General features: G+C 38.2%; 1 protein-coding gene across 2 annotated transcripts in view; it reads left to right on the top strand.

Annotated features, from left to right (window-relative positions):
• Positions 1-25,821, top strand: part of LOC123746088 (TLC domain-containing protein 2) — a 35,533-nt gene extending 9,712 nt beyond the window's left edge. The window contains exons 1-5 of one of the 2 annotated variants that reach the window (XM_069314122.1): positions 7,580-7,734; positions 14,075-14,157; positions 17,094-17,223; positions 17,946-18,175; positions 19,377-25,821. In XM_069314122.1, coding sequence (XP_069170223.1) covers positions 7,661-7,734; positions 14,075-14,157; positions 17,094-17,223; positions 17,946-18,175; positions 19,377-19,585 — 726 coding nt within the window. In that variant the 5' untranslated portion in view covers positions 7,580-7,660 and the 3' untranslated portion in view covers positions 19,586-25,821. Of the gene's footprint in view, positions 1-7,579; positions 7,735-14,074; positions 14,158-17,093; positions 17,224-17,945; positions 18,176-19,376 lie in introns of those variants that run through there. The other variant, XM_069314121.1, reaches the window with a different exon arrangement.
• The last annotated feature ends 789 nt before the right edge of the window (positions 25,822-26,610 follow it).

Below are 26,610 nucleotides of genomic sequence, written 5' to 3'. Positions count from 1 at the left end.
TTACTGCTAGGTGGACAGGAGCATTAGGTGATAGTAAACGCACCAAACCATTTCTGTCCCGAGATACGAACCTGGAATTCCCGATTGTGAGCCGAGAATGAACCCGACCGTATTGCTGTAGTATTCGTCTAGTAGGTTCCAGATTTTTCCCAGTACGGTTGATTATGAACTTTCCCATCTAACGCGTTTATTATTTATGTGTTTAATTCTGTTTGTTTACTATAGAATGTATTTATTCGTTATGCAACGCCGCGCATGCTATGGGTGCACATGGTAGTACACGCTAGTCGATAGGGTTGGTAGCCCTGAGTTCGTGTTTGGCGCCAACGCTCCGTTTGTGTTACCAACTCAGAGACAAATAACTTCTAAATATTATATTTATATAAAAATATATCTAGTTGAAGTATTTCATAGGGTCCCGATAGTAGAGTCGGGTTCGTTCTCGACTCACAATCGGAAGTTCCTGGTTCGAATTCCGGGTGGGAGAGAAATGGTTGGGCGCGTTTCCTATCACCTAATGCAACTGTTCACCTAGCAGGAAATAGGTATCCAGGAGTCAGCTTGTTGTATTGCATCCTGGGGAGGGTCAGTAGTTTGACCTTGGGGAGGAGGGGGGGGGGGAGGACCCCCATATAAGTCTAACATGTATATATACACTGGCTTCCTGGCTTCAGTGTATATATATTTATATATACCCGCCTCCTGGCTTCAGGAGGCGGGTTCATAAAAGTGGTAATCTCACGGATGTCAACAATTTCAGACTGGACTCAATCCTGTCAACCTTGTCTAAAATATTTGAGAAGTTAATCTACAAGCAGCTTTACTCTTATCTAGCCAAACACAATATACTGAGCTCTTGCCAATATGGCTTTAGACCCTGAAAAAAATACCAATGATGCACCGATTAGTATGATTAACTTGATACAAGCAGCTCTAGATAAGAATGGATACCCTGTTGGTTTATTTGTTGACCTATGTAAGGCTTTTTACACTGTTAACCACAATAACCTTAAACTACAACCAGGTACTCCAGTACCCCCAGTCTTACCTCAGTGTCTGACTCCAGTATTTCTCTGTGAATGATTCTAATTCTCACACCCTACCCATTAACATTGGTGCTTCACAGGCCAGTATACTTGACCCTCTCATCTGTCTCATCTACCTTAATGACCTTCCGAATGCCTTTCAACACTGAAAGCCAATTTTATTTGCTGATGACACAACTTTCATTTTCTCTAGTCCTAACCCTCTTATTCTGAATGACACAGTGAATACATAACTAAATTAAGTCCATCTTTTGCTAACTGCTAACAAAGTCGTCCTTAACACTGATAAACCAATTTATATTATGTTTGGTAATAAATCCACCGATCAAATTTAGCTAATAATTAATAATACAGTATCTATATTAGTAAGAAAGTAGATGGTAAATTTGTTGGTGTTCTCATTGATAACAAGCTGAATTTACAGTTCCACATACACAATATAAGTAAACAAAATTATAAAACAGTTGGTATTCTTTCTAATATCAAATATTGTTTATCTCAATGTACCTCAAGGTTACCGCAAGGTAATCTCGCTCTGACATTTTAACGCTGTATTACCCTCTCATCTATCGTTATCTCGCATCTGGTATCTGTGACTGGGGGTTCTACGACCTCTAATTACTCAAGCCCCAAACACCACTCCGTCCCCCCTCCCTACTTAAATCTCTGAATATGTTAGATATGAAGTCACTGCATATCCTCTCAAGTGTACTCTCTCTCTCTCTCTCTCTCTCTAGACTACAGACTTTCAAAGAGAGTCTTTGAAAATGTAAGAAGCATTATGAAACGCGTTCAGGCGTCAGACCAAAAATAAAGAATGAATTTTGGAGTTAATTTTTCAATTACCCCCAATAGTGAAGAAAAACGTAAGAAATGTTGAGAATATTCGTGTTAAAATTATTAATCTTACCCTTTCGGTCATATTCAACAATATATATATATATATATATATATATATATATATATATATATATATATATATATATATATATAACTAAAGTAGAAATGCTCTGCAGGTCAAATGTCCCAAAATGTGGAATGACTTTCTCAGTCACGTCAAAGACCGTCCCTCTCTATACCAGTTTAAGAGAGAAACTAAGTACTCCCTAATCAACTGTATGTATCTTGAGATGATTTCGGGGCTTAGTGACCCAGCGGCCCGGTCCTCGACCAAGTCTCCAGGAAACAGCCCGTAGCAGCTGTCTAACTCCCATGTACCTATTTACTGCTAGGTAACAGGGGCATCAAGAGTGAAAGAAACATTTTGCCCATTTGTCTCCGCCTCCACCGGGGATCGAACCCAGAACCTCAGGACTACGAATCCAAAGCGCTGTCCACCCAGCTGTCAGGTGCCCTTATGTAACCTAACCTAATCTCCTAAATGTCAAGTTATGTTTTGCTATTATTGAACAACAATGATTAACGACTGAACCTGTAAAACTGCTGATATCTGCCGTGTAAAAACTTAAAATAAAATGTATTCCTTCTGTTTATCTGTCAAAATTAATATTTGCTTTTCTGTTGCAACTTCTGCTGTTTCATTTCATTCTGCTGTTTCATGTTTCATTTCATTCAAAATGTAATTATTGTAATTCTTTCTTATTTTTCTGCTTCAGTTAATTTTGTGCTTTTGATCTTAATTAGTTTTAAGTCTTAGTCCGTAAAACTAATAAGTTCATGAATTTTGAATGGCATAGGCGGAATTAATCATTGTTTTGAATTACGAGATTATGTAAAATGTTATTCTTTATTTATAGTTATTTTTATGCATATGAATGATTTAATTAGTTCAGTATAAGGATATCGAAACATTACCACGTAAAAAATATGCCGTGCGCTGTAGAATGTCCAGTAATCGAATTAAGTGAAGAATATAGAGAAGGTGTAATTATACAACGCCAGTTTGTCAGCAATGTTGGCAGCCATGGAGCGCGCCACGTGACGTCATGGTGTTGCCACTCGCACAGTTGCGGGCGAAGGGATTCGTCCAGTTAAATTAAATGCGATGTATCGTATCAGTTAACATAACAAGGTTTCACATCAAATTATATTAGCTACAGACAATATAATGGTTTCCCTTGTAGATGATTACGGACTGTACGTAATTCAAAAATGACAAATAAGTTAATGTACTTTATTATTTAAGAGTCTTAGGTATACATAACAGTGTATGTTATGTACACAGGTATACATAATAGCCTATTCTGGTATGAAAGATTACAGAATGTAGATCAAAAGCTATCTACGAGTTCATCTGTTATCCCCATCTCAGAGGATTATGGGGATTATGGGTTATCCCCATCTCACATGGACTCAGGAGAGAACATAAGATGGGAGTCTAATCTATTAACCAGCAGTAGTAATCTCTGGAGAGAACACAACTGATTACTGACACAATACCTAACCCTTGGGCGATGATAAGTAGTTATTTAGTTTGTTCATTTATTATGCACCACATACCCATATCGTATGGGTAAGGGGTGGGTATGGTGTCAGGTTACAGAGACACATAATGGGCTTGGCAACTGAACCTCTATTCCATTTAACTAAACAAGTTACAATCTAAGAAACAATCTTACGTATATATATTTTCATGTATGTAATATATAATGCTATGTCAATTTATACATAAATTGCAAATATTTTATTTGCGGCATTATTAATTTTTGTTGTTACAGAGTGTTACCTAAACTAGTTTGTATTTTATTTTATTTATATATACAAGAGTTGTTACATTCTTGTACAGCCTTCAGTACGTATAGCGTTTCGGGCAGGTCCTTAATATTTCCGGAATACGACCCGCCAAATCATTTAACAACCAGATATCCATTCACTGCTGGGTGAACAGAGGCTACAGTTAAGGATTGGCGCCCATTCAATCCTCCCCGGCCAGGATACGAACCCAAACCAAGGCGCCAGGCGAGTTCTTTAACCACTGCGCCACGGGGACTTTGATTCAACTGTTTAATCAAGTTTTTTTTTAATCAGCAAATTGTTTAATTAACTCTAGTATTCAACGTTTTATTAAATTTGGTGTGTAGATGATATTCTCCCAAATCCACTATATAACCCGGTGATGCCCGGGTGCACTCCCTCTTCCCCACTGCCCATCGTCCTCCCCACCCTTCCCTTTCCCTTGTCCTCCGCACCCTTCCCTTTCCCTCGTCCTCCCCACCCTTCCCTTCCTCCCCCCTTTGTCGCCCTCACACCTATCTCCCTACCCTTCCTCCCCCTCTCCTCACAACTTCGAACAGATAGACGCTTCAATTTATATATAAAAAGTAAATCATGAAAATGCGCCGGTAAACGGCGGGAGTAACATCAATACTCTACGGACAACACATCCCCGATTTCATTTCAGATTTCCTGAAAACCGCTCAGGGGGGGGGGGGAATTATAGGTTATATTTCTTAAATTTTTTAACTGGTCGACCTACCCCGACCAGCTTATGTCCGTCCCATACCTCAGACTGCTCCCCCACTCCTTACAAGTCTGCGTGAGGCTAGCACCGAGCGTCTGGTCTCCATCTGACAGACATTCACTTATTGTATAGACCAGAGGGGAGACGGGTATCCGACAGTCCCCAGGATAGTCCGTCTCTACCCTGACCATCCCATTCTACCCACTCGTCCCACATCCCCCTATCTTCCCAATCACCCCCCCCCTCGTCCCCATTAATAATAGAGCCCCCCCCCCTCCCACGGCATTTTCATGGGTGGGAGTTTGTATGGAACTATAATAACTCCAAGAGGAGTACTGCCACGTTGGTCACACCGCAGTGGTTGAGGTGCGTGGAAGGTGTAGCGTTGGTAAGTCTGACATACGTAGAGTGTCCCCTTTGTCTCACTCATGATAACTGACGTGAGTGCTGGCGAGTGTGTGCAACACCTCTGTGGCACCACGCTAGATTTGATGACGCCAAATATTCTTCTATGTATTCTAACGCATGAACCTATATAGCGACGTAGGTTCGAACCCTCGTCACGGCCCTTGTGTTCAACCTATATAGCTGTTTGACCTTTACTATATAACCTTTCACAGATTAAGGTAACGGCGTATCGATCTTTTACTAAGGTTTGTTTATATAAAATTAATGTCTAAATTAGGAAAAACTAGCCTTCGTGTACTAGTTCCTTGAGTGCACAACACACTCAGATGAGCCACAGAGACGTTAGAAATAATTTTTTTCAGTGTCAGAATAGTTAATAAATGGAATGCATTAGGCAGTGATGTGGTGGAGGCTGACTCCATACACAGTTTCAAGTGTAGATATGATAGAGCCCAGTAGGCTCAGGAACCTGTACACCAGTTCATTGACAGTTGAGAGGCGGGACCAAAGAGCCAAAGCTCAATCCCCGCAAGCACAACTAGGTGAGTATACTGCTCTTGACAGTCCATACAGCAACTATAACATTATTTTGAGTAATACTGACTCAGAAACACCCGTTGTTGTTAAAGATTCGCAACAAAAAGTTCCAAGCAGCACGGGCTATGGTGAGCCCGCAGTGCCTTCATAAACACCCAATCAGACCACAAGAATTCCAAAGCCACAGACAATGTAAACTAATTACTAAAGTGTGTTCCCTCCACAACCTTCGGACACAAGGAGGAAAAGTTGTAATTGACTGGGTGCCATGTCATGTATGTGTGGGTGGAATTGGAATTTCAGACAAACTAGCCACGGAGGGACCACCAAACAATGGTCAAAAAATCTTACAGACCTAGAGTCAGATTCACGAAGCAGTTACGCAAGCACTTACGAACCTGTAAATCTTTACTCAATCTTGGGCGGCTTTGTTTACAATTATTAAACAGTTAATGAGCTCCAAAGAACCAGGAGGCTGTTTATAACAATAACAGTTAATTGGCAAGTTTTCATGCTTGTAAACTGTTTAATAAATGTAACCAAAGCCGTCAAAGATTGAGGAAAGATGTACACGTTCGTAAGTGCTTGCGTAACTGGTTCGTGAATCTGGCCCCCAACATTCTAGCCAGCTACTGTATAGACAATTACAGTAAACTATAAGACAAGGATGGAAACCATGATTCCTTAGGGAAGTAAACTCTGTATTTTCACAATACCATCAACTGCCTGCTTCGTCCACCAGCAATCTACAGGGTAGACACCATCAAGGGTGAAGAACAAAGTGAAAATAATGTAAAAAAAAAAAAAACACAGATATTTCCTCAACTGCTATATACCTGCTGGTAACTATGGGGTAGTTAGAACTAGGTCGTTACGCCGCGCCAATTACTGCCCTTGTTGTGTCTGATGCAATTGTTTAACTTTATTGACTTACGAATTCTTTGTCGAATCTGTTCCTGAAGGTGTGGATGGAGGTGGCTTCCATAGCTTCTTCTTTAAGTTCATTCCACTTATTGCACACTAGATTACATAGCAGCTACCTTACCCAGTCAAAGTAGGAGATACATACATGTATGTGTGTTTGTGTATATGTATGTATATCGACAGTAAAAAGACAGTACATTACCATCAATAGTAAAAAGAAACATAAGAAATATTGAGAAAATTCGTGTTAGAATTATTTATCTTACTTTTTCGGTCATATTTAACAACGTATGTATATGTGTATATATGTATATATATGTATGTATATATGTATGTATGTATGTGTATACAGGTTAAGGTTAATGGTCAGGATTGCATTTCACCTTTGTAAACGCACATTAATGACATTATGTAAAAAAGACACATCGAATACTTTATGTAGGGCAGACGTAAATCTATGTATTTCTGTATGTAGTTATCTTGAGATGATTTCGGGGCTTAGCGTCCCCGCGGCCCGGTCCTCGACCAGGCCTCATTTTTGTTACACACCCCCAGGAAGCAGCCCGTAGCAGCTGTCTAAATCCCAGATACCTATTTACTGCTAGGTGAACATAGACATTAGGGTGAAAGAAACTCTGCCCATTTATTTCCGCCTCTACCGGGGATCGAACCCGGAACCTCAGGACTACGAATCCGAAGCGCTGTCCACTCAGCTGTCAAGCCCCTTTCTGTGGCCTCAGTGTAATATAAGTCAGATTAGCATTTTAAAACTACTACAATCCCCTTCTGTGGTTGATTGCTCAATAAATCACTGAACTATATATTTAACAGATCTCTAACTTTGTTTATGGAGGACAGAAGAAAATGTATATATGTGGTTAGCATTGCAAATGTCTGGCCACGTCTGTGGTAGAAAATAATAAAAATAATAAAAACCTCAGTATCTTGTTTGTTGTGAGGGGGGGGAGGTAGATAGGTAGTAGCCGCGCCCGGGTCTGGCCAGTTGTTCTTGAGAATGTGACGTGGACGGATGATGCTAAGAATAGTTCTGATGTTTCTGCTACCGGATACTGTAGGCGCCCAGCCCTGACACTGTCCACGCCTCCCCTAGGCATCCGTCCCTCTACCTACCTGCCCTAACAATGCTCGTGCCTTTCCCCTGCCAACGCTTTCCTGCCTCTGTGCTTACACCTATTTCCTGTCTACCCACGCCTTCCTCATGTACCCCCCACGTCTTTCCCATGCTGCTCACGTCTTTTTCATGCCACTCACACCACCTCCCTCACTGCTCATGGCTCCTTCCTGATAGCGTAGCACCCGTATCATGGTGCCTGAGTCACGGGAGAGGCAGGCAGGCATCAAGGTCCTACACTTGCCCAACGAGACGCAGCTGCGGATGTAAGTACTCCCAGACAGGCCCCCATGGGTGGACGTGCCTCATTACGCATCCATTTCAGTTGATCAAACTTAGTAAACAAACTCCCCCTCCGTCTCCCCTCACTCGTGTAGCTCAGATATGTGCTTCAGCTTTGTTTTGAGGATCGTTCTTACGTGTGGAGGGGTTACGAGTGTTTTTTTTAGTCTTTGTGTGTTTGTGTTTAGTTGTATGAATGCGCTTGTGTGTGGGAGTACTGACAATGGGAGTGAAGGCTTTTCCCACTCATTCTTACAATAAGTGCTTGCAGTGCTGCAAGCACTTGCAAGGAAGTACAAGCGAGGTTCCCAAGACTCGCTACTTGGACAGCTGCTGTTCCAAGTAGTTATGGTTTGTTAATTACTTTCCAGAAGTTTTAGGCTCGTGCTCGTCAATGTTTGCAGGTGATGCAAAACTGATGGACAGGTGAGAATTGAAGAGTGCAGCATAATGCTGCAAGAGGACCTGCATATGCTGCAAGAATGGGCAAACACATTATTGCTGTTTTATCCTCGAAAATGTGAATTAATGAACCTTGGGAGAGGAGATCAGAGGGACAGTTGCAACATTCATCAATATAAAAGTCACATTGTAAATGTTAGAGCAGTTAACAAGCTGGGCACCAGACATGAGAGAAATTAGCTACGAGGAGCAGTCATGTGAACAATAACTTACGACATCGGAAGACAGAAAGATGAGAGGCCATATGATCACAACGTAGAAAATACTGAGGGGGGAATTGACGAAGTGAATCCCAGAACAACAGGTCACAGGTAGAAGTTGGAAACACAGATGAGCTAGATAAATGTAAGGAAATATATGTATGCAATGCGAATGTTAAACACGTGGAATGAACCTGAGCCACAGGTGGTGGAACCAAACAGCATTCACTACCTTAAGACCAACTAAAGCAGAGAAGCGGGAAAGTAAGGGGTTACGAATGCACCAGATACAATACCTGTGAGGCAGGGCCGTAGAGCTATAGACATTGCTCGTGATACATGTAAAATACATGATACATGTGTTGGTAAAACATAAAAAGCTCCGAGTCAACTGCCTCTTTTTAGCGATGAAGACAGTTCTCAAATGTCAAATTTTATGTTGACAACTTTAATATCTTTACCCATTTACTTATTTTCTTAACACGACCTCTTGGACTCCCAGTCGTCCTAAAGCGCATCTGCTTAGTTGCTGTTGCTTTCACTTGACCTTTGACCTCCATGCAACATTCCAACTTAGTTGTACACATTTTATAGTTGTATTTAAGCGTGTTTTTTTATCCTAGTGATGTGAGGAGGCTGTCATTTGTGGCAATCATCGTTCACATGTATACAGTTTTAATAATATTTGTTTAATTTGTTGGGAAATGATATATGAAAGACTCTACGAACAGTATCTTGTCGTATATGGCTGTTTAAAGGTAATATGATGGAATGTGTGTGTGTGGTGTTCACAAGTATGGCGCAGTCTCCTAACACCGTGGCGTTCTCACCACGGAATGTGAGCGGGTCCTTGAACTCACTCGCACCCGGGTGTAAATATAGTCAGCTAGCTGTGTTTTCTCTTTCTGTGACTTCTGACATGTGTGTATTTTATGCTACACACACACACACACACACACGCACACGCACGCACACACACACACACACACACACACACACACACACACACACACACACACACACACACACACACACACGCACACACACACACACACACACACACACACACACACACACACACACACACACACACACACGGTTGATCAACATGTGAAACGGAATACTTTGGCAAGCAGCAGCATTGAGGCAGGTTAAGGTAGCCTCGCGTGGGTTACTGGGCCATTCATACTGGTGGGTCCTCCAGTTGCCTCTCATCTTCACTAAGTACCATCTGTACCGCCTTGTTTGCTAATGGTTAGGTTAAAGGGCGACACGTCCGTATATAATACATGTTCATGTAATGTTTATGCGTATGTTCCTAAACGCACCGAATGGTTAGTTTTCGCATGATTGGTTGATTAGTTTTCGGATTCAAATATTTGATTTATTGTATCGAGGGATTGAGTATTGCCGTCTATTGCATCGTAAAATACCGCTAAATGCTCTACCAATAACTAAGGCCTAGCCAGTTGCAGTGCGACAACTGTAATTATTTTAAATATTTGAAAGAGAAAGTCTGTTATTTTGTTTAACGGTCGACCGACCGTTGATTATTATATTTTTAAATTTCGCCAGGCCGCACAACCACCCAAATATGCAACGTAGACAGTTTCTTGTTGATCAGAGGAGTCTGGCCTGAGCCCTGACCATGATGTCATACACCGTGCAGCCTAACACTACTCTCTTGTAATATGTTTGGGGCAACAGTTGCCAATTTGGCACGCTTCATAAACAACAAGTTCCTTGTTGTCTAAAGCATCTGGCCTCAATATTTGCCCTGAAGCTTCCACGGGCTTGTAGTACAGTTGGCTTCGTTCTCGTCTCACAACAAGGGATCCCGGGTTCGATTGGACTGAATTGTTGAGCGCGTTTCTTTTTACCTAATGCCTCTGAACACCTAGAAATAGATTCCCAGGAGTTAGGCAACTTTTGATTTTGATTTCGAATGTTTCCGCCAGAGGCTGCTAAGTGGATTGTTCACCTGTTACTCCACCCTGTGAGCTGTAGCACTGTGTGTGGCCAGCCAGTGCACTAACCGATACACCATAGCTGATCACCACTTGGCTAGCCTGGGTTCAATTCTCTCATAGGGGAAGAGTATCTGTGTTTAATATAACTTGTGGTTTATGCAAGTGTGTGGTATATATGGGCTCGAGTTTTTTCAAGGAAATATGATTGAGATGAGAGAACGTATGTCTGATCTGTCACCATTAGCTGGTGTCTTTGGGGGGCTGCAGGCGTGGAATAGCCAACTGTCTCACAGCCTTTTTAAGGATCTGCTACAGTGTATCGCTTAGTGTACTGGCTGGCTACTTGGTTAGCCTGGGTTCAGGGGGGGGGGTATCAATGAATATAAGGATCAGGGGTATTAGTTGGGTCATTGGATGCTGTGTCTGTATTGGTTCTGGGTCTTGAATACCCTCTAATCTAATACCCCCCCTGATCTAATAACCCCCGATTCATTTATTCATTGATATATTTAATACCCCCTTGTTATATCATTCATCCACCACCTCACACAAAGATTATATATATATATAATCCGATGTTAAACACGGTTAAACACTGTCTTTGAAAATGTAAGATGTACTTTGTGAAACGCATCCCCCAGGCTTCAGACTAAAATAAAGTGAAAAAATGAACTTTGGAGAGTTAACTTTTCAACTTCAATCGACAGTGACGAAAAACGTAAGAAATATTGAGAAGATTCGTGTTAGAATCATTAATCTTACCCTTTCGGTCATTAACAAATATATATATATATATATATATATATATATATATATATATATATATATATATATATATATATATATATATATATATATATATATATAGTAGTAGGCATCCATCAGTCTCAGGAGACTATGGAGTTGCGCTCTGGTGTCGGCCTGGTCTGGAGTGGCCTCACCAGGGCGCAAATATATTTATATGTTTTTTAAGTTATGAGGGTACCACCACTGGTGCAAGTGTGGGGAGCCATAGCCTCGGAGAAGAAAATACAGAGTTATTCAGAGAAGACCTTGTGGATTCTCACTGAACACTTTTAATATTTTCTTCTCCTACCACCGCCATTCTTTTATATATATACATATATATTCTTTTTTTAAACTGTTACAAAAAAGGAGTTACATATAGGGTACAAAGATGATTAGCATAAGTTGTCGAGTTCCTCCAGCTCCTCAGATGGCGGGCAGGAACCCTGAATGCAGTGTGCATTTTCCCCTCTGTATCGCCACGCTGAAGTGCTGGAAAAGGAAGCTGGCAGCTCTAGGGTCTCTTGTTGTTTCAATTAGCCTAGAATCCAGTTCCTTCAAAAAACTAGTGGTACTCGTACCCCAGGCGCCCAGTGTCTCTGAAGCAATGAGGACAAAATTGTAGTTGTGATCCAGTTCTCTGTCCTTACGGGATTTGGCTGATTCTCTGTGAGTGGCAGCTCCACCTGGTTGTGCAACACTGAAGTCAATGTAGGTGTTAGCCAGGGTTAATACACATGTGTAGTCCCATACCAACTGCTTGTCATTCTTCCAGGGGTTCACTGTGATACCATCTGGGCGACCAATAAGAGCATTAGAGTTACGGGGCGTTAGGTAACGGGGCTCTCTCTCTCAGCTGGGCATCCAGCTGTGGTGAGGCTCCTCTTGATGATGTCGTTAACTTCACTGTGCCTCGAGTGCCATCCCCCTGTGCTTTGGCAGAGTAGGCCATGGTGGCCGTACCTGTCAGCCACCACCTCGCCGCAAATGCACGATATTTGGTGTAGATTGGGGCAGCAAGGCGGAGAGCCACAACAATTCGGAGGGCGTGTGGTGTGGGACGCGTGCCAGTTGCCGACATTGGGGTTGGTGACAGTAAATCCCCGGCATGTGGGGCTGCTACTGCTGTGAGGCGAGCAATGTCGTGTTGTGTTGTTGCGGCACCCAGGCACTCTGCGGCAACTTGGTCTACAATGGGGCCATCCCAGCTGGATTGCTTGTGGGCTTTTGAGGGTGGTGGTTGAGGTGATAGGCCTGCACGAGAGGCCCACTCAGTGGCACGGCGTGTAAAATTTGGATCGTGTAGGCCTGCCAGCTGATGCAAGTAGGCTGGTAGAATTTCCTTCACAAGGTCGTCGGATGCTGATGAGGAGGACAGGAAGGCTGGTACAGCAACTTGTGTTGCTGTTCGAACTCCGAGGCCCCCAAGTCTTACGGGAAGAGAGGATTGTTTCCACTGTAGGTCATCAAGAGGTTAAGGGCTTTTTCTAGCGTTGATTCAGTAACAGGTCATAGTCACCTAGTTTTTGGCACCTGTACTCACCTGTAGGATGGTTAACACCTCAGAAAGTAGGTTAACCAGGAGAGGGACAGGCCATCTGGTGATGAGGTAGAGTGCATCATGAGGGTTTGAAAAGGGTGAAGGGAGAGTGAAAACTGCAGGGGGGGGGGGGGGGGGGGTTTGGGCAAAATATGACCCATTGCCGTTTTCAGTAATTGGCATATTTTCGGTATAAAAATTCGTAATTTGAAAATGAAAATAGGTGCAGAGAGTCAGAATTCGACTCAGGAGTCAATTTCCGACATTTCAGATATTTTGAAAACTGCAGGGGGGTTTGGGCAAAATATGACCCATCGCCGTTTTCAGTAATTGGCATATTTTTCGGTATAAAAAGTCGTATTTTGAAAATGACAATAGGTGCAGAGAGTCAGAATTCGGCTCAAAAATCACGCTCAGGAGTCAAATTTCCGACATTTCAGATATTTTGAAAACTGCAGAGGGATTTGGGCAAAATATGACCCATTGCCGTTTTCAGTAATTGGCATATTTTCGGTATAAAAAGTCGTATTTTGAAAATGAAAATAGGTGCAGAGAGTCAGAATTCGGCTCAAAAATCACGCTCAGGAGTCAAATTTCCGACACTTCAGATATTTTGAAAACTGCAGGGGGGTTTGGGCAAAATATGACCCATCGCCGTTTTCAGTATTTGGCATATTTTCGGTATAAAAAGTCGTAATTTGAAAATGAAAATAGGTGCAGAGTCAGAATTCGGCTCAAAATCACGCTTAGGAGTCAAATTGCTGACATTTTAGATATTTTGAAAACTGCAGCGGGGTTTGGGCAAAATATGACCCATCGCCGTTTTCAGTAATTGGCATATTTTCGGTATAAAAAGTAGTATTTTGAAAATGAAAATAGGTGCAGAGAGTCAGAATTCGGCTCAAAAATCACGCTCAGGAGTCAAATTTCCGACATTTCAGATATTTTGAAAACTGCAGGGGGGGGTTTGGGCAAAATATGACCCATCGCCGTTTTCAGTAATTGGCATATTTTCGGTATAAAAAGTCGTAATTTGAAAATGAAAATAGGTGCAGAAAGTCAGAATTCGGCTCAAAAATCACGCTCAGGAGTCAAATTTCCGACATTTCAGATATTTTGAAAATTGCAGGGGGGGTTTGGGCAAAATATGACCCATCGCCGTTTTCATTATATGCGGCGCCGCATGGTTCAGGCCTACTAACTCCTCCCCATAAATTCAGTCTTAATTTCATGCGCATTTGACACACTCTTAATACATGGCAAAATATTTGATCGACAGTTATATCATAATCAGTATCAATAATATCACTATCATCTTTTCCACATATAATCTCGACTGAATATGAAATGTTTTTCCTAATTTCAGTTTCTACGAGCACCCGAAACTGGCTGAAGACCTCATCAACACCTACACCAGTTCCTCACACATTCTCATCTCTTTCTCTGTAGGTAAGTCTACCTGGCCTCTGTGTCCAGTATCTCCTTAGCTCTGAGTGTCTGGGTCTCTTCCAACCTTTTCTCTTAGATTTAGATCTTTTAGAACTTTTTCTCTAAGGCCTAGGCCTCTCGGAACATTTTCTCTAGTTTGAGTCACTTCGAGTCTTTGCTCTTGGGTCTGAATCTCTTGAAACCTTTTCTCTAGGGCCTGGGGTATCTTGGAATCGTTTTTTAGGGTCTGGGGATATCCTGGAACTTTTCTCTAGGGTCTAAGTTTCTTGGAACATTTTCTCAAGGGTCTGGGTCTCTTGAAACCTTTTCTTTACTGTCTGGAGCCTTTAACGATCAGTCTTCGTGATTATTGTACAGGTGGGCATGCTTAATAGTGCAGGGCCTACTGGCATTCTGATGTTTAGCTAGTTTGATAATATTCAATAAGACGTGTAAATATGTCTCAAGAATGCTTTCTTGAGCGCGGGATATTTAAACCACTTTGATAAAAGCATGATAATGAATCGCTTCTAAGAAAGAAATTACAATTTTAGCAACACTAAACTTACTACCAATTGATAGAAAATACGAATTGCTATATGCATAACGTATCGCAATGTTAAAAATGTTTTACATGTGTATTGCATGCATTGGCTTATTATACCCAGGGGTATTTTTATTTTTAATGGATTTACAAACTGCACACTCAGATGGCTGTATATAAAATATGTGTGAAGCTAAACAGGCCTAAAATCGCTTATCGTAAAAGTGAGCTTGATAAACGTGAATTGCATGTGTCAATAGGCTTGTATATAGTTGTATCTGTTGATGGGAGGGGTAGGTATAATGTAATTTTGAGAAAACACTTGATCTGCCTCTAACGTGCACTTGTGTTTCTCCTCCCTAAATATCTGGCAGAGAGGAAGACAAGATATTAGTACCTGGTGTCCTCTACCGCTACTCTCGTCTCACTGGTAATGGCGTTCTTATAATATCTTCTTAACCTACTTCACGCTTGCTTTGCATCAGTGTTTGTAATTGAGATATTGATGAGAGAATAAGATTTGTATGACCTCAGTATTTTCTCATAGATATATTATGTTTTTGGGATATTTTGTTTTTCCTGCTTAAATATTGATAGTGTGAGTTGCAGCCTAATTTGATAATCACTCCACTATTAGCTTAGTTTGTATTGAATGGAAATGTAATTATTACAGTAATAATCATGTACGGGTCTAGAGGTATAACCCAGGCTACGACTTGGTTGCATGTTAGTTTAGTATTGCTTGTGGTAGACGAGATATTGGTAATTATTACACTAGACTGACGCGTGTGCTGACTGGTAATGTTTACTGTAGAGGTTTCAACCCATCATCCTCCTAAAATAATAGTACTAACTGTCCGGTGAACAGTACCAATATGTAGAGATGCACCACCAACAAGTTGACGTTTTTCAATTTTTAATTTGGCCAAATTGGAAACTTTTTAAACGCGACAAAAATTTAAGACCTGACCTCTCTTAGAATCCTAGGCCTAATACAACTAATACACGTTATCTTTAGTACATAATATAGTACATATAAGTGCTATGCTAGGCCTAAGAATGTTTAAGTTTGGTTATTAGCTTTATTTTTCCGGACTATGAAAATATAATTAGAAAAAGTGAACTTTTTGTTCCCATCTTCCTGCTGAGATAGTACTTATAGTAACGGTGTGGACCACCGTACATATATTGACGTAATGGATGATTACAAAGAAGACTTTGGTACTGCTGTATTTGAACAACCCGGAAAAGGTTCTGATTTACTAATAAAACCTAACCTAACCATCCTAGGTCTAATACACGCTATTTGAGGCCTAATATAGTACATATGTGTGCTATACTAGGCCAACGAATATTTAATTTTGGTTTTAGCCTTATTTTTATCTACTATAGTGAATAGTACCAAATTTTACTATTTGTCTATTACGTTAATACATGTACGATGGACAACATAGTTACAAAAAGTACTATCAATATAGGAGGATGGGTTGAGTGTGTATAGTATTGAGGTTCTCGTAGTACAGTTGGCTTCGTTTTCAACTCATAATCGGTAATCACGGGCTCGATTCCCGGGCCGGAGAGAAATGATTGGCCACGGCTTCTTTCACCTAATGGTCTGAAGTTTCGAGTGAAATTTAATGAAGGTTCAAGTGCTTGTGGATAGAAGATATTTGGGTAGAATGCAAAATATCAAAAACAAAATGAATAATAGTCACAATGCTGTTAGAGAAAACACAATGCTGACGTATTAGAAAAACCTGCTCTCGAAATATACTAATATGTATATATGTATGTAATATGTATATATGTAATTTATAATTCATAGTATTATGCTTTTGCTAATTTAAATTGTGCTTACTATATATATATATCCGTCACAACATATGGAGGCATTTGGACCACACTCCATGTTGTGCAATGGTCGTAGCTCAAAGGCTCATCAAAACAATATTGTAATTGAGTATTTGATGCCGTTCGCTTTTGCGTGAAGGTATTTATCACTTTTGTGTGATATTTGACTATATTATATTTTGCATTTTCATCTGCCTTTTTTTTCTCTCTTTTGTCACTACAGGTGTTCATTATAGAAGTAAGACCTATGGCTAGCCTAAATATAAAAATTAGAATTTTTCCAACAAATAATACTGTATAACAAATATAAAGGACATGTTAATGTAATTAGTGTACATTTTTATAAAAGTAAGAGTATTTAGTGATCACAGTAATATGTGAAACAAAGCTGAACATCACCAATTGTTGCATTAATCAACAGGTAAGAATAACAGGGTGACTTCATCATAGCTATACTGGTATAATACTAGGGAACACATCAAATATATCCCAGTCAGGAGAAATGTGCCGTAAGCCCAAGTGGGTTCCCATTGTATATTAACGGTTGTGTCCATCACCCCAGGTTATTTTATACATGACTTCCTGGACATGGCTCTCTGTCACCGGAAGCGCTCGTCGTATGAGCTGATGGTTCATCACGCCTGTGTCATCTCCTGTTTTGGCCTGAGTGTGTGGAGTGCCATGTTCCTTGGGTAAGTGTCTTGTGTCATATTTGAGTCTTCTCTCACTCTCTTCAGCCGTATTTGGCGCCTTGTTAGAAAAACATGTTATTTCTCTGGCTGCTTATGCCTCCAAAGTGTACAAAATGGTTATTATTATTATAATTACCAACAACTTTTGCTTTAACCTTTCCTTAAGACAGCTTAGGGAAGATAACTTAAAGGTACCAGAAGTTTGCCAATTCTTTATCTCGAGCTGTGACACATGCCCGAAACGCTCTGCTTACCGGTGTAGGACCACTCTGCCCTTCCACCCGAATGCTTGTGGGTCATACGTACAAACTTGGACTGGCTTCAGTATGGGGCTCCAGACTTTGTGATTTCAGGAGGAATCCGGTTGTATGACTTTTACAAGTCCTTCGATTGTCTAGTGGTTGAACTGGCAATGCCGGGTTCATTGGTTAGCGCCCACCAATAGTCCCAGTGGATTTTCTCATAATAATAATCTTCTTAAAGGGACCATCAAGACGTATTCCCTAAGCTGTCTCAGGCAAAGGTCAAAGCACAGTTTTAAAGGAAATAAAAATTCTGTATACTTTGGAAGCGAAAACAATCAGAAAATGCTACTTACTACCCAGAATTTTGTTTAGAATATGTAATTAACGCGATCTTTAACCTATTAATTATCTCCTGGGAATGGTTAACATTATCTGAATAATTGTATAAGTAAGCAATGAAGATGATTTAATTACCAGGTACGCCGTGGTGGCTCTCTTCGTGGAGGTGAACAGCATCTTCCTGCACGTGCGTCAGCTGCTCATCATAACTGGGGTCAGCAGAGAGGAGCCAAAGTATCGGCTCAACGCCATGCTCAACATCGCCACCTTTGTCGTATTCCGCATCGCTGTTCTGGGATGGATGACTCGCTGGATTGTTCTCCATAAGGACAACTTATCCTTGTCTGTGTATACGCTGGGAAGTGTGGGTAAGTGCTTCCAAACTTACTTATTATTATTAACAACTTTATTGACAAAATTAGTTACAATTTTGCCTAATCTGAGGATTTCAATTAAGTCCTATTAAAGTGAGGATAATGCTGATATTCACTGTCACGCAGGACAGAGGGTCATACACAAGACAATAGGTCTAAACTGGCACATATATATATCATGGTTACAATCAATGTTTTAATGTATGAATGAAAACAACTTTCTATTGTGCACTGCCACACTGATGGCTCCAAACTTACTACTACTACTAAAAAGGCATTGCGGGCTCACCATAGCCCGTGCTACTTGGAACTTTTGCTCCAAGTAGCGAATCTTTAACAACAACAACATTACTACTACTACCTTACTTACAACCTTACTGACTACCTCTCTTACTCGTGTATTAAAGATTAGGCTGCATCAACGTTTCTAACACGGTGCATTAAACTTTAGGCTGCAACTATTTTTCTTACTCTTTTAGTAAACCTTAAACTACATCTACCTTTCTTACTCAAGTAGTAAACAATTCACAACTTACAATAGAAGAAATAATTAATTAATTAAAAAAAAAGAGTTATTTCATATCCTATTTGTGAATCATTTTTTATGTGTAAATATTGTTTTTTTGGATTGTACCAAATAATTCATTTTGATTTTATCGCACAGTATCTTTTAAGTATATTTATATCATGGATTATAAACTATTTTACGATCTTTCAAAATTGTTTGATGCATTATGTCAGCAATTAGCTAAGATTTGCATCACTATTTCTCTGTTTATATTTTGCAACCCCTAGCTTGTTTGTTTACATGTTACAACATGTATTCTTGTGTATTCATGGGTGGAAATACATGTATAACTGTCATGAACATTAAACAGTACATGTATAGCTTGCAAGAACATTCAGGGGTACAGGTGCAACTTACCTGAATATTCTGTTATACAAGTACAACTTTCCTGAACATTCACAAAACCTGTACAACTTGCATGAAAAAGTGGTACATAATTCATAATAATTATAATAATTAATTGTGTCTATAGATACGTTCATAGTGTTTAATCTTCCTTTTCAGTGGAGTTTATTCCGACTACAGTAAATGTGTGTCTTCGTGATCAAATATTTATATTTGGTACCGTAAATATTCAAGTGACTTGCTCTTTATTATATCGTAATAAAACGCATTATATGTTTCCAGGACTGGCGATAATCATGCTGATGAACACTGTGCTCTTCTTCAGAATTTGCAACGTAGATTTCAGAAAAAGGAATCCAAGACTCAAACAAGGTGAGTTTATGCTTTTCCCAAGCTTATCACAAAGTCATGTTACCAAAATAACATACAATAGTTTATTAAATACAATTTCCTATTGTAATATGTTAATATCAGTAAATAATTTGAAATAAAAAAGGTCCTAAGTTATATTATTTAGAAAATGATTGGACTTTAACACTTAAACAGTTCCAATCGCTATCTTCGATTTTGCACCTCATGCTTAAATCACCGTATTAGGGATGCAATTGATCCTTATGGATTAGATCCTTAAGGATCCTTAAGAATCCTCATGTATCCTTATAACCTTTTCTCATGTTCATTACAACGTAGGACTTTTAATTACCTTAGCCGTTTAAGGATTAACTGCTTGGATCACCCTCATGTAAAGAGTCCACATGACTTGGTGCCTTCTTTTGATAATTACTCACCAGCTGATGCATGTTAAATGATTTACTGTATATATCTTCCCACAGGGCTTGGCACAGACAAGAAAGCTTCAGGATAATGAAGATGTTAGTGTAGGGGGGTCAACAAGTAGTATAATATCCCCATCATCGTCTCTACTCCCTGGTACAACCAATCTCCATCTGAACTAGACTACTATTAGTACTTAGGTACTAGTTCAAGGTTGTTAATAGATATAGCTACTGCATATGCTTTTGGTCAGAATTAGGTTACTTCATTTTAGTTTTGAGATGAAGTCAGACATCTGTACATATATTTTAAATAACATTAATTTATAATTCCATTATAAATATAATAATATTATATCATAATTAATTTTATTAATTTATAATTTTAGTAATCATGTGCATACTTAACAAGTAAAAAAAGTTATAGCATGAAGGATTATATAATCCAAATATTGTTAATATTTTTATGTATGAGATTAAATGTACAAGTACTGTACATGATAATGACAACATTCCCTTGAATGTGAGATTGATTTTTGACACTAGTAGCATAAGTACTGTATTTTTGCAACTGCCTTGAGAACACAAATATAGGTGGGGTCTTGACTCTAATATATGCCTCAGACACACCATCTCTCAAGAAGACGTGAATACTTCTTGTTACCTGTAATACTCTCATGAAATGTTTAGTATGTTTATGCCATAACTGGTCCTGTGTGAAGTTTTATTTGTTATAGACTTAAAATACACCGATACCTTGATAGCTTTTTTAACTTGAAAATTTGTACAGCTAATTCAGTTTTTGGTGTAACGTTTATGAATTCTATTACTGTTGTCTAGGAAATGTTTTAAGTCAGGGTTAGTAGTAGGCATCCTTCAGTCTCGGGAGACTATGGAGTTGCGCCCTAGTTGTCAATCCTGGTGCACCGTCTGGTGTGACTGATGAGGCCAATCCGAGAGTGGCAGTCCATCCCACACCGAGCACAAAACCTTGGGTTAGTAAGTCAGGGTTAGTACTGACCATAATAGGATGGTTGGAGTATGCTTATTGAGCACGATTTTGGAATTTAACATAAGAGGCTTTATGTTGTCTGAACACATAATTTATAATAGTTTTGATACAGTAGCAGTTTTTTTATACATAATGATGAGTTTGACAAGGTTTGCGGGTAATTAAGCCCCAGTAAATATTAAAGCATACAGTACATAATTTTTGAGAATAACATGATGTTGTTCATAAAGATATTTGCATGGCTACAAAATCTAGAGCAGATTGAAATGTTGACTGCATTAACTTTTTTATGATCTGAATTATTACCTCAGATAGGTTGGCTCCACATAGATTGTGCTTGCATAAAACCATAAGTCAACTGTACTTTAATTTTGTATCTCCTTTTGTAATATTTATAAGGAACAATTTTGTATTTTTTTATAGATAGATTTATGTGGCTTCAAACACATATTGGTAATTTGTAATAAAATGCCTCTAAAGTGTTTGGACCAAGCCTAAATCCAAGTAATAATAAGTACTGAATACATGCGCAAAATACATTTTCAACTTATGAAATTTTTTGCCTAAATTTGGCTGTTAGCTGTGATTTTGCAAGAATAAAATACTGTATGATCATGTTAATTTTGTTATGGTAATATTAATTTGTTATTATAAGATGTTGAACATTTATAAGTGCTACAGCAAAGGTGGCATTGGTTTAAAATAAATATAGATTTTACTCATGAAGAATAAGTGGAAAAGTGCTTGTTGTGTTATAATTTTAGTATGATATAATTAAAATATAACTTACCAGAATTTACCTGACTGCCACCATCTCTCTAGTGGCTTCGACGAGGACAAGAAGCTGATATAAAGACTAGATTTAAAATATACAGTATATGGTATATGCTTTTGTGTACATGTGTGTATAATTACCTCAATGTGATAAGGAAAGTGGATACAAGAGAAGAACTCATAGTGTCCTATCTTCCTTATGCTCTCTGTCATATAGTTTACTTCATTCCATCTGCCTACCACTCTCCACAAACTATTATTTTCATATGTTCTTTAAAGATTCATATTTTAAAAGCCTTACCAATTCTATTGATTCCCATTATAATTGAGTACATGATGATAACATCAGCACTCTCTTCCTTCTATGGAATAGTTTTAACACATATAGCACCTCCAACCTTGCATTGTGTCTTTTCTGTCATTCCACTTTTTCTGGCTTTTTAGTCTTTCCACTTTTTCTCTATTATTTATAGTTTTTATTAACATAGGGATGCCAAACAAAAACTACACACTCTTGTTAGTCTTATATATATGTGTGGCACTAATTTATAATTCATATAATTATAAGATTCATATATGAATGGTTCAATTCCTATAATCCATAATTATATGGGTATTTGGCATATACTTCTATTTGTGTGAATAGACACACTAGTTAACTTGCACGTGTCATCAATCTTAATGGTCTTAAGATTTAAATTGGCACTTGCTACAGTATATTGTATTTTCATATTTATTTTTCATAAATCATCATATTGATGTGTCAGATGTTACAGTACATTGCATATACAGTAATTTGTTAAAATATAAATATTGTACAATACAGTATAAATAAAAGCAGAATACGGTATAGCTAAGTACTGTACAGTATTTATATACATACTGGTATAGTGTTTATAGTATATTGGTACAGTATACTGTAGTATAAATGTTGTATACATATTGGTATTGTATTTGTATACATACTGATATATTATTTATATTAGTTACATACTGATGTATTTATATTGTATACAGTACATATTGATATAATATTTATATTGTATTTATATTGTATACATAATTTATATTATATTTATAATGTATAGTATTTATATTGCATGCTGTATATGCATTATATTGTATATACAGTATTTGTAACATACATAAAAAATGGTGAAATTATTCTGTACTGTATATTATTTAAATTATAACAGACAACAATTACAAAAAATATTAATGCCATGAAAAATAATTGTAAAGTGAAATACTTTATTGATTTTATCACTTATTCACCTTAATGTTTACAGTTCAACATTGTTAGCTAACATTTCTTAGGAATCATGACAGATCTAGTCAACACACTGCCCTGAATGTTATTTCTCTTCAGTTTTAAAACACAGCTGTACCTCCTGAATGACACTGTGAATACTGAACTGAAAAATGTCCAATGGACGAGTTCCAACAAACTTACCTTTAACATTGACAACACATTTTATATATTGTTTGGTAACAGATCACCAATCAAAGTAACCTTAGAATTAACAAGTCCCAAATAATGTGTAGATTACACCATAAATTTCTTAAGAGTTCACATTCACAACATGCTGAACTTCCATTGCCATACTACTATACACAACAAAAAAAGTCTCAAACACAGTAGGCATTCTCTCCAAGATCAGATAGTATGTAGTTTGTTCTGCCTCTGTAGCACACTATTATTCACTTGTCTGTCATATCGCACCTAAAATAGCTGTCCTTGGGGTTTACAACCCAAAATTGCATTCGACCACTAATTACTGTACTCATCATTAATCAGCAATAAGAGCTATGACAAATTCCAGTCCCAGACAGCACTCATATCCTTTCTGGAAATTTAAACTTGATACTTAAAGTTAAGTATCGTCACTGTACATTTTTGCAAGTGTGCTCTACATCTACAAAACTCTGCACTGAAATGCTACTCCTAGCCTTCAGCACTTCCTCGAAGGCTGTAGCAGAACCCATGGAATCACATGAGAAGCAAATATATTTTTGATATCAAAGAGTGCAACTTGACCAAAGCAAAAAGTGCTCTGCAAATCAAGGGTGTTAAACTGCGGAATGACTTCCCTAATGAAATTAAAAATTGTACTTCTCTCGTCCAGTTTAAACAGAGAAACTAACAACTACTTGTTCAGTACAAAGAAATAACATTAATGTGATGTATCAATGAGAAAATCACTGCATTAGAACCCCAGGTTGCATTGCTTTCGAGTATGTCATGGCCGAGTTGGCTAGGGTGTATAATTGGGAGTACCCAGTGTGCAGGTTTGAATATTCATCATAGCTTCTACTGATTTTCTCTTTTTAAGAACTAAGAAAACTAAGTACTGCCTAATGAACTCCATGTAACCTACCTTACCCCCAAAATGTCAACCTAAGTCTTGCTAGTTTCAAAAAATATTGATTATTAGATATGATGTTTATTCAGGTAATGGTACATACATTGAAAAGGAGTTACAAACAATGTTATAGTTATAGATAGAGCTAGTACTGTACACACAATGCCTGAAGCCACTAATATGCACAGCATTTTAGGCAAGTTGTGGGAAAAACTTAGACTAAAACTTAATACTAATTGAGATTGATCAACTTTTATAACTGCTGATATCTGCCATGTATAAACTTGAAGAAAATAGTAGTATTCTGTTTATTTTGTTAAAATTACTTCTGCTGTTCCATCCATCATGTAATTATTATCATTTTTTTATTTTTTACCTTTTTCAATTCAATTTATGCTTTTGATGTCAATTAGTTTTAAGTTTTAGTCTAAGCGTTTTCCCCACATCTTGCCCAAAATGCTGTACATACTAGGGCTTTAGGCATAGTATATACTAGCTCTATCTAGAAATCCAACATTGTTTGTACCTCATTTTGAATGTATGTACTTTTACCTGAACAAACATTATTATTATTGTTATTATTATTATTATAACTACTTTATTAACATTATGTAACCAATTTTCCTCACCACTTCTCATCTTTCATGTCAACCTGAGTTTTGCTGTTATTGTAAACTTTACTTATTAATTACTTTATATTTGCTGTTACTAAATACAGTTCTGCTCTTCCTATACTGTATATCATAAAGCATTGTATGTTATTTTTCGTATTCTTATCTACTTTTAAAAATTAGTAACTATATACATGTAAACTGTTAAAGCAGCTGCCATTTATAAGTGTCTTATGTTTAATTGTCAGTTATTTCAAATCTTTCAACAATTCAATAATTTTTCCCTATCTTTCTTAATATTAAGTATTCCCTATTTGCACTTGTTCATTTTTATATTTCTTTTTTATATAATGCCCTTCCTAAAAGCTGTATAGCATTTATTAAATGTCTTGAACGATGTACTGTATATCTTAGCTTGCTTCTTGTTAGTATTAAATGTCTACATCATCGAACCTTTAATTAAACAACCTAACTACATTATCTTAAGTTGTGCCTGAAACACAGTGTATTACTGGCTTGATGGATTGTACTGTACTTGTCTATGTATCTTCCTCTGTTTATAATATGTATGTACATTTGTGTAAATACATTTTTATTATTATTATTATTATTATAAATTAAGCAGTGTCTAAAACCTGAAACAAGTATGTACTCCGATATGTCACTGCTACTCTTTCAAAACACCTAATCTAACCCGGCCTAACCTAACAAAAATAGGAGATCAAATGTTATATATGGGATGCATTAGGTGTGGATTATAATTATCATGCTGGTACAGGCTTTAGACCTTACTGCTAGACTCCTTATAAGAATAATAATTATAGTATTATATAAAAAATTACACAGGGTCTAATTAATAATGTTCATAGTAGGCATTTATATTTTTTATAAAGCCAATAATCATGTGCAGCAAGTTGGGAAACCTTGTTTTTCAAGAGGTTAGTATTGATATTTCAAAGAAATCTGCTGCTCCTTCTAGACTTGATCTTTTATTGGGTTGTATCCATGTTCAGTCTTGAAAGATAATGCTTCTAAAAATAAAATTAATAAGAGTTAGCTTAATTATGACATTCACTTGCAGTAGAATAATTATTTCTAGATATTCTATGACATACTATTATTTTATGGTTTAAAGTAAGCACAAGTGTCTTGTCCCTTTAAATAAACACCAATAATCTTGGCCTGAGAATTAAATTATGTTTTTTTTACCAATAGTTTTTACCTGAATTTACCCGAAGGCCACTAACACTAGTGGCCTTGACGAGAAGACGAAGCTAGCAGCTAGTTGAAGGCCCCCCCCTATTTACCTGGATGATCTTTTCTAGTTGAATTTCACAATTTAACAGTTTTGGTATTTATAGCTTCAGCGGGTAGGCGGTTCCATGTTTTTATAACCATGTGGGTGAAAAAGATTCTCCTGTTCTCAGTCCTACATTGTGGCGTGTTGGAGCAACGGTTTCAAGCTCTTGTCTGTGTTACATCTGACGGGTCCGTAGAATTATCCAAATTTACCCAAATCCTGCTAGCTTACGTAAGTAATGAAGAGATATGGTTTATTTAGTCACAATAATATTGGTCCAGAATGCAGAACATGATCAACTATGTTTACACTGAAATAATCTAATTTCATAACGAAATTAGAAGTAAATGTGTAACATGTGACGCCATAGGAAGTCGACGATCCAAGCGACAATGCTGTGGAGCGGGAAATGACCTGAAAGACCCAGAGAATCTTTGGACCAGGAGCTGGCAAAACGAGCCCGATGCCTCCACTACATAACATAAAGGCGAACCGCAAAAAAGGCCAGTACGAACCAAAAGTGAAACCACACTATCGCGAAATGTGGGGGGGGGATGTCTAGTGGCAAAGGGATTCATCCTGTTAGTGGCAGTTTATTGCGTATCTCATACTCATCCTGTGAGCGGTAGTTCACTGTGCAACCCGTACTCATCCTGTGAGCGGTAGTTCACTGTGCAACCCGT

This window comes from Procambarus clarkii, chromosome 78 (assembly GCF_040958095.1).
Source record: "Procambarus clarkii isolate CNS0578487 chromosome 78, FALCON_Pclarkii_2.0, whole genome shotgun sequence".
Lineage (NCBI taxonomy): Eukaryota > Metazoa > Arthropoda > Malacostraca > Decapoda > Cambaridae > Procambarus > Procambarus clarkii.
The sequence above is the reverse complement of the archived record's forward strand: the minus strand, read 5'-3'. Positions and strand labels throughout refer to the sequence as shown.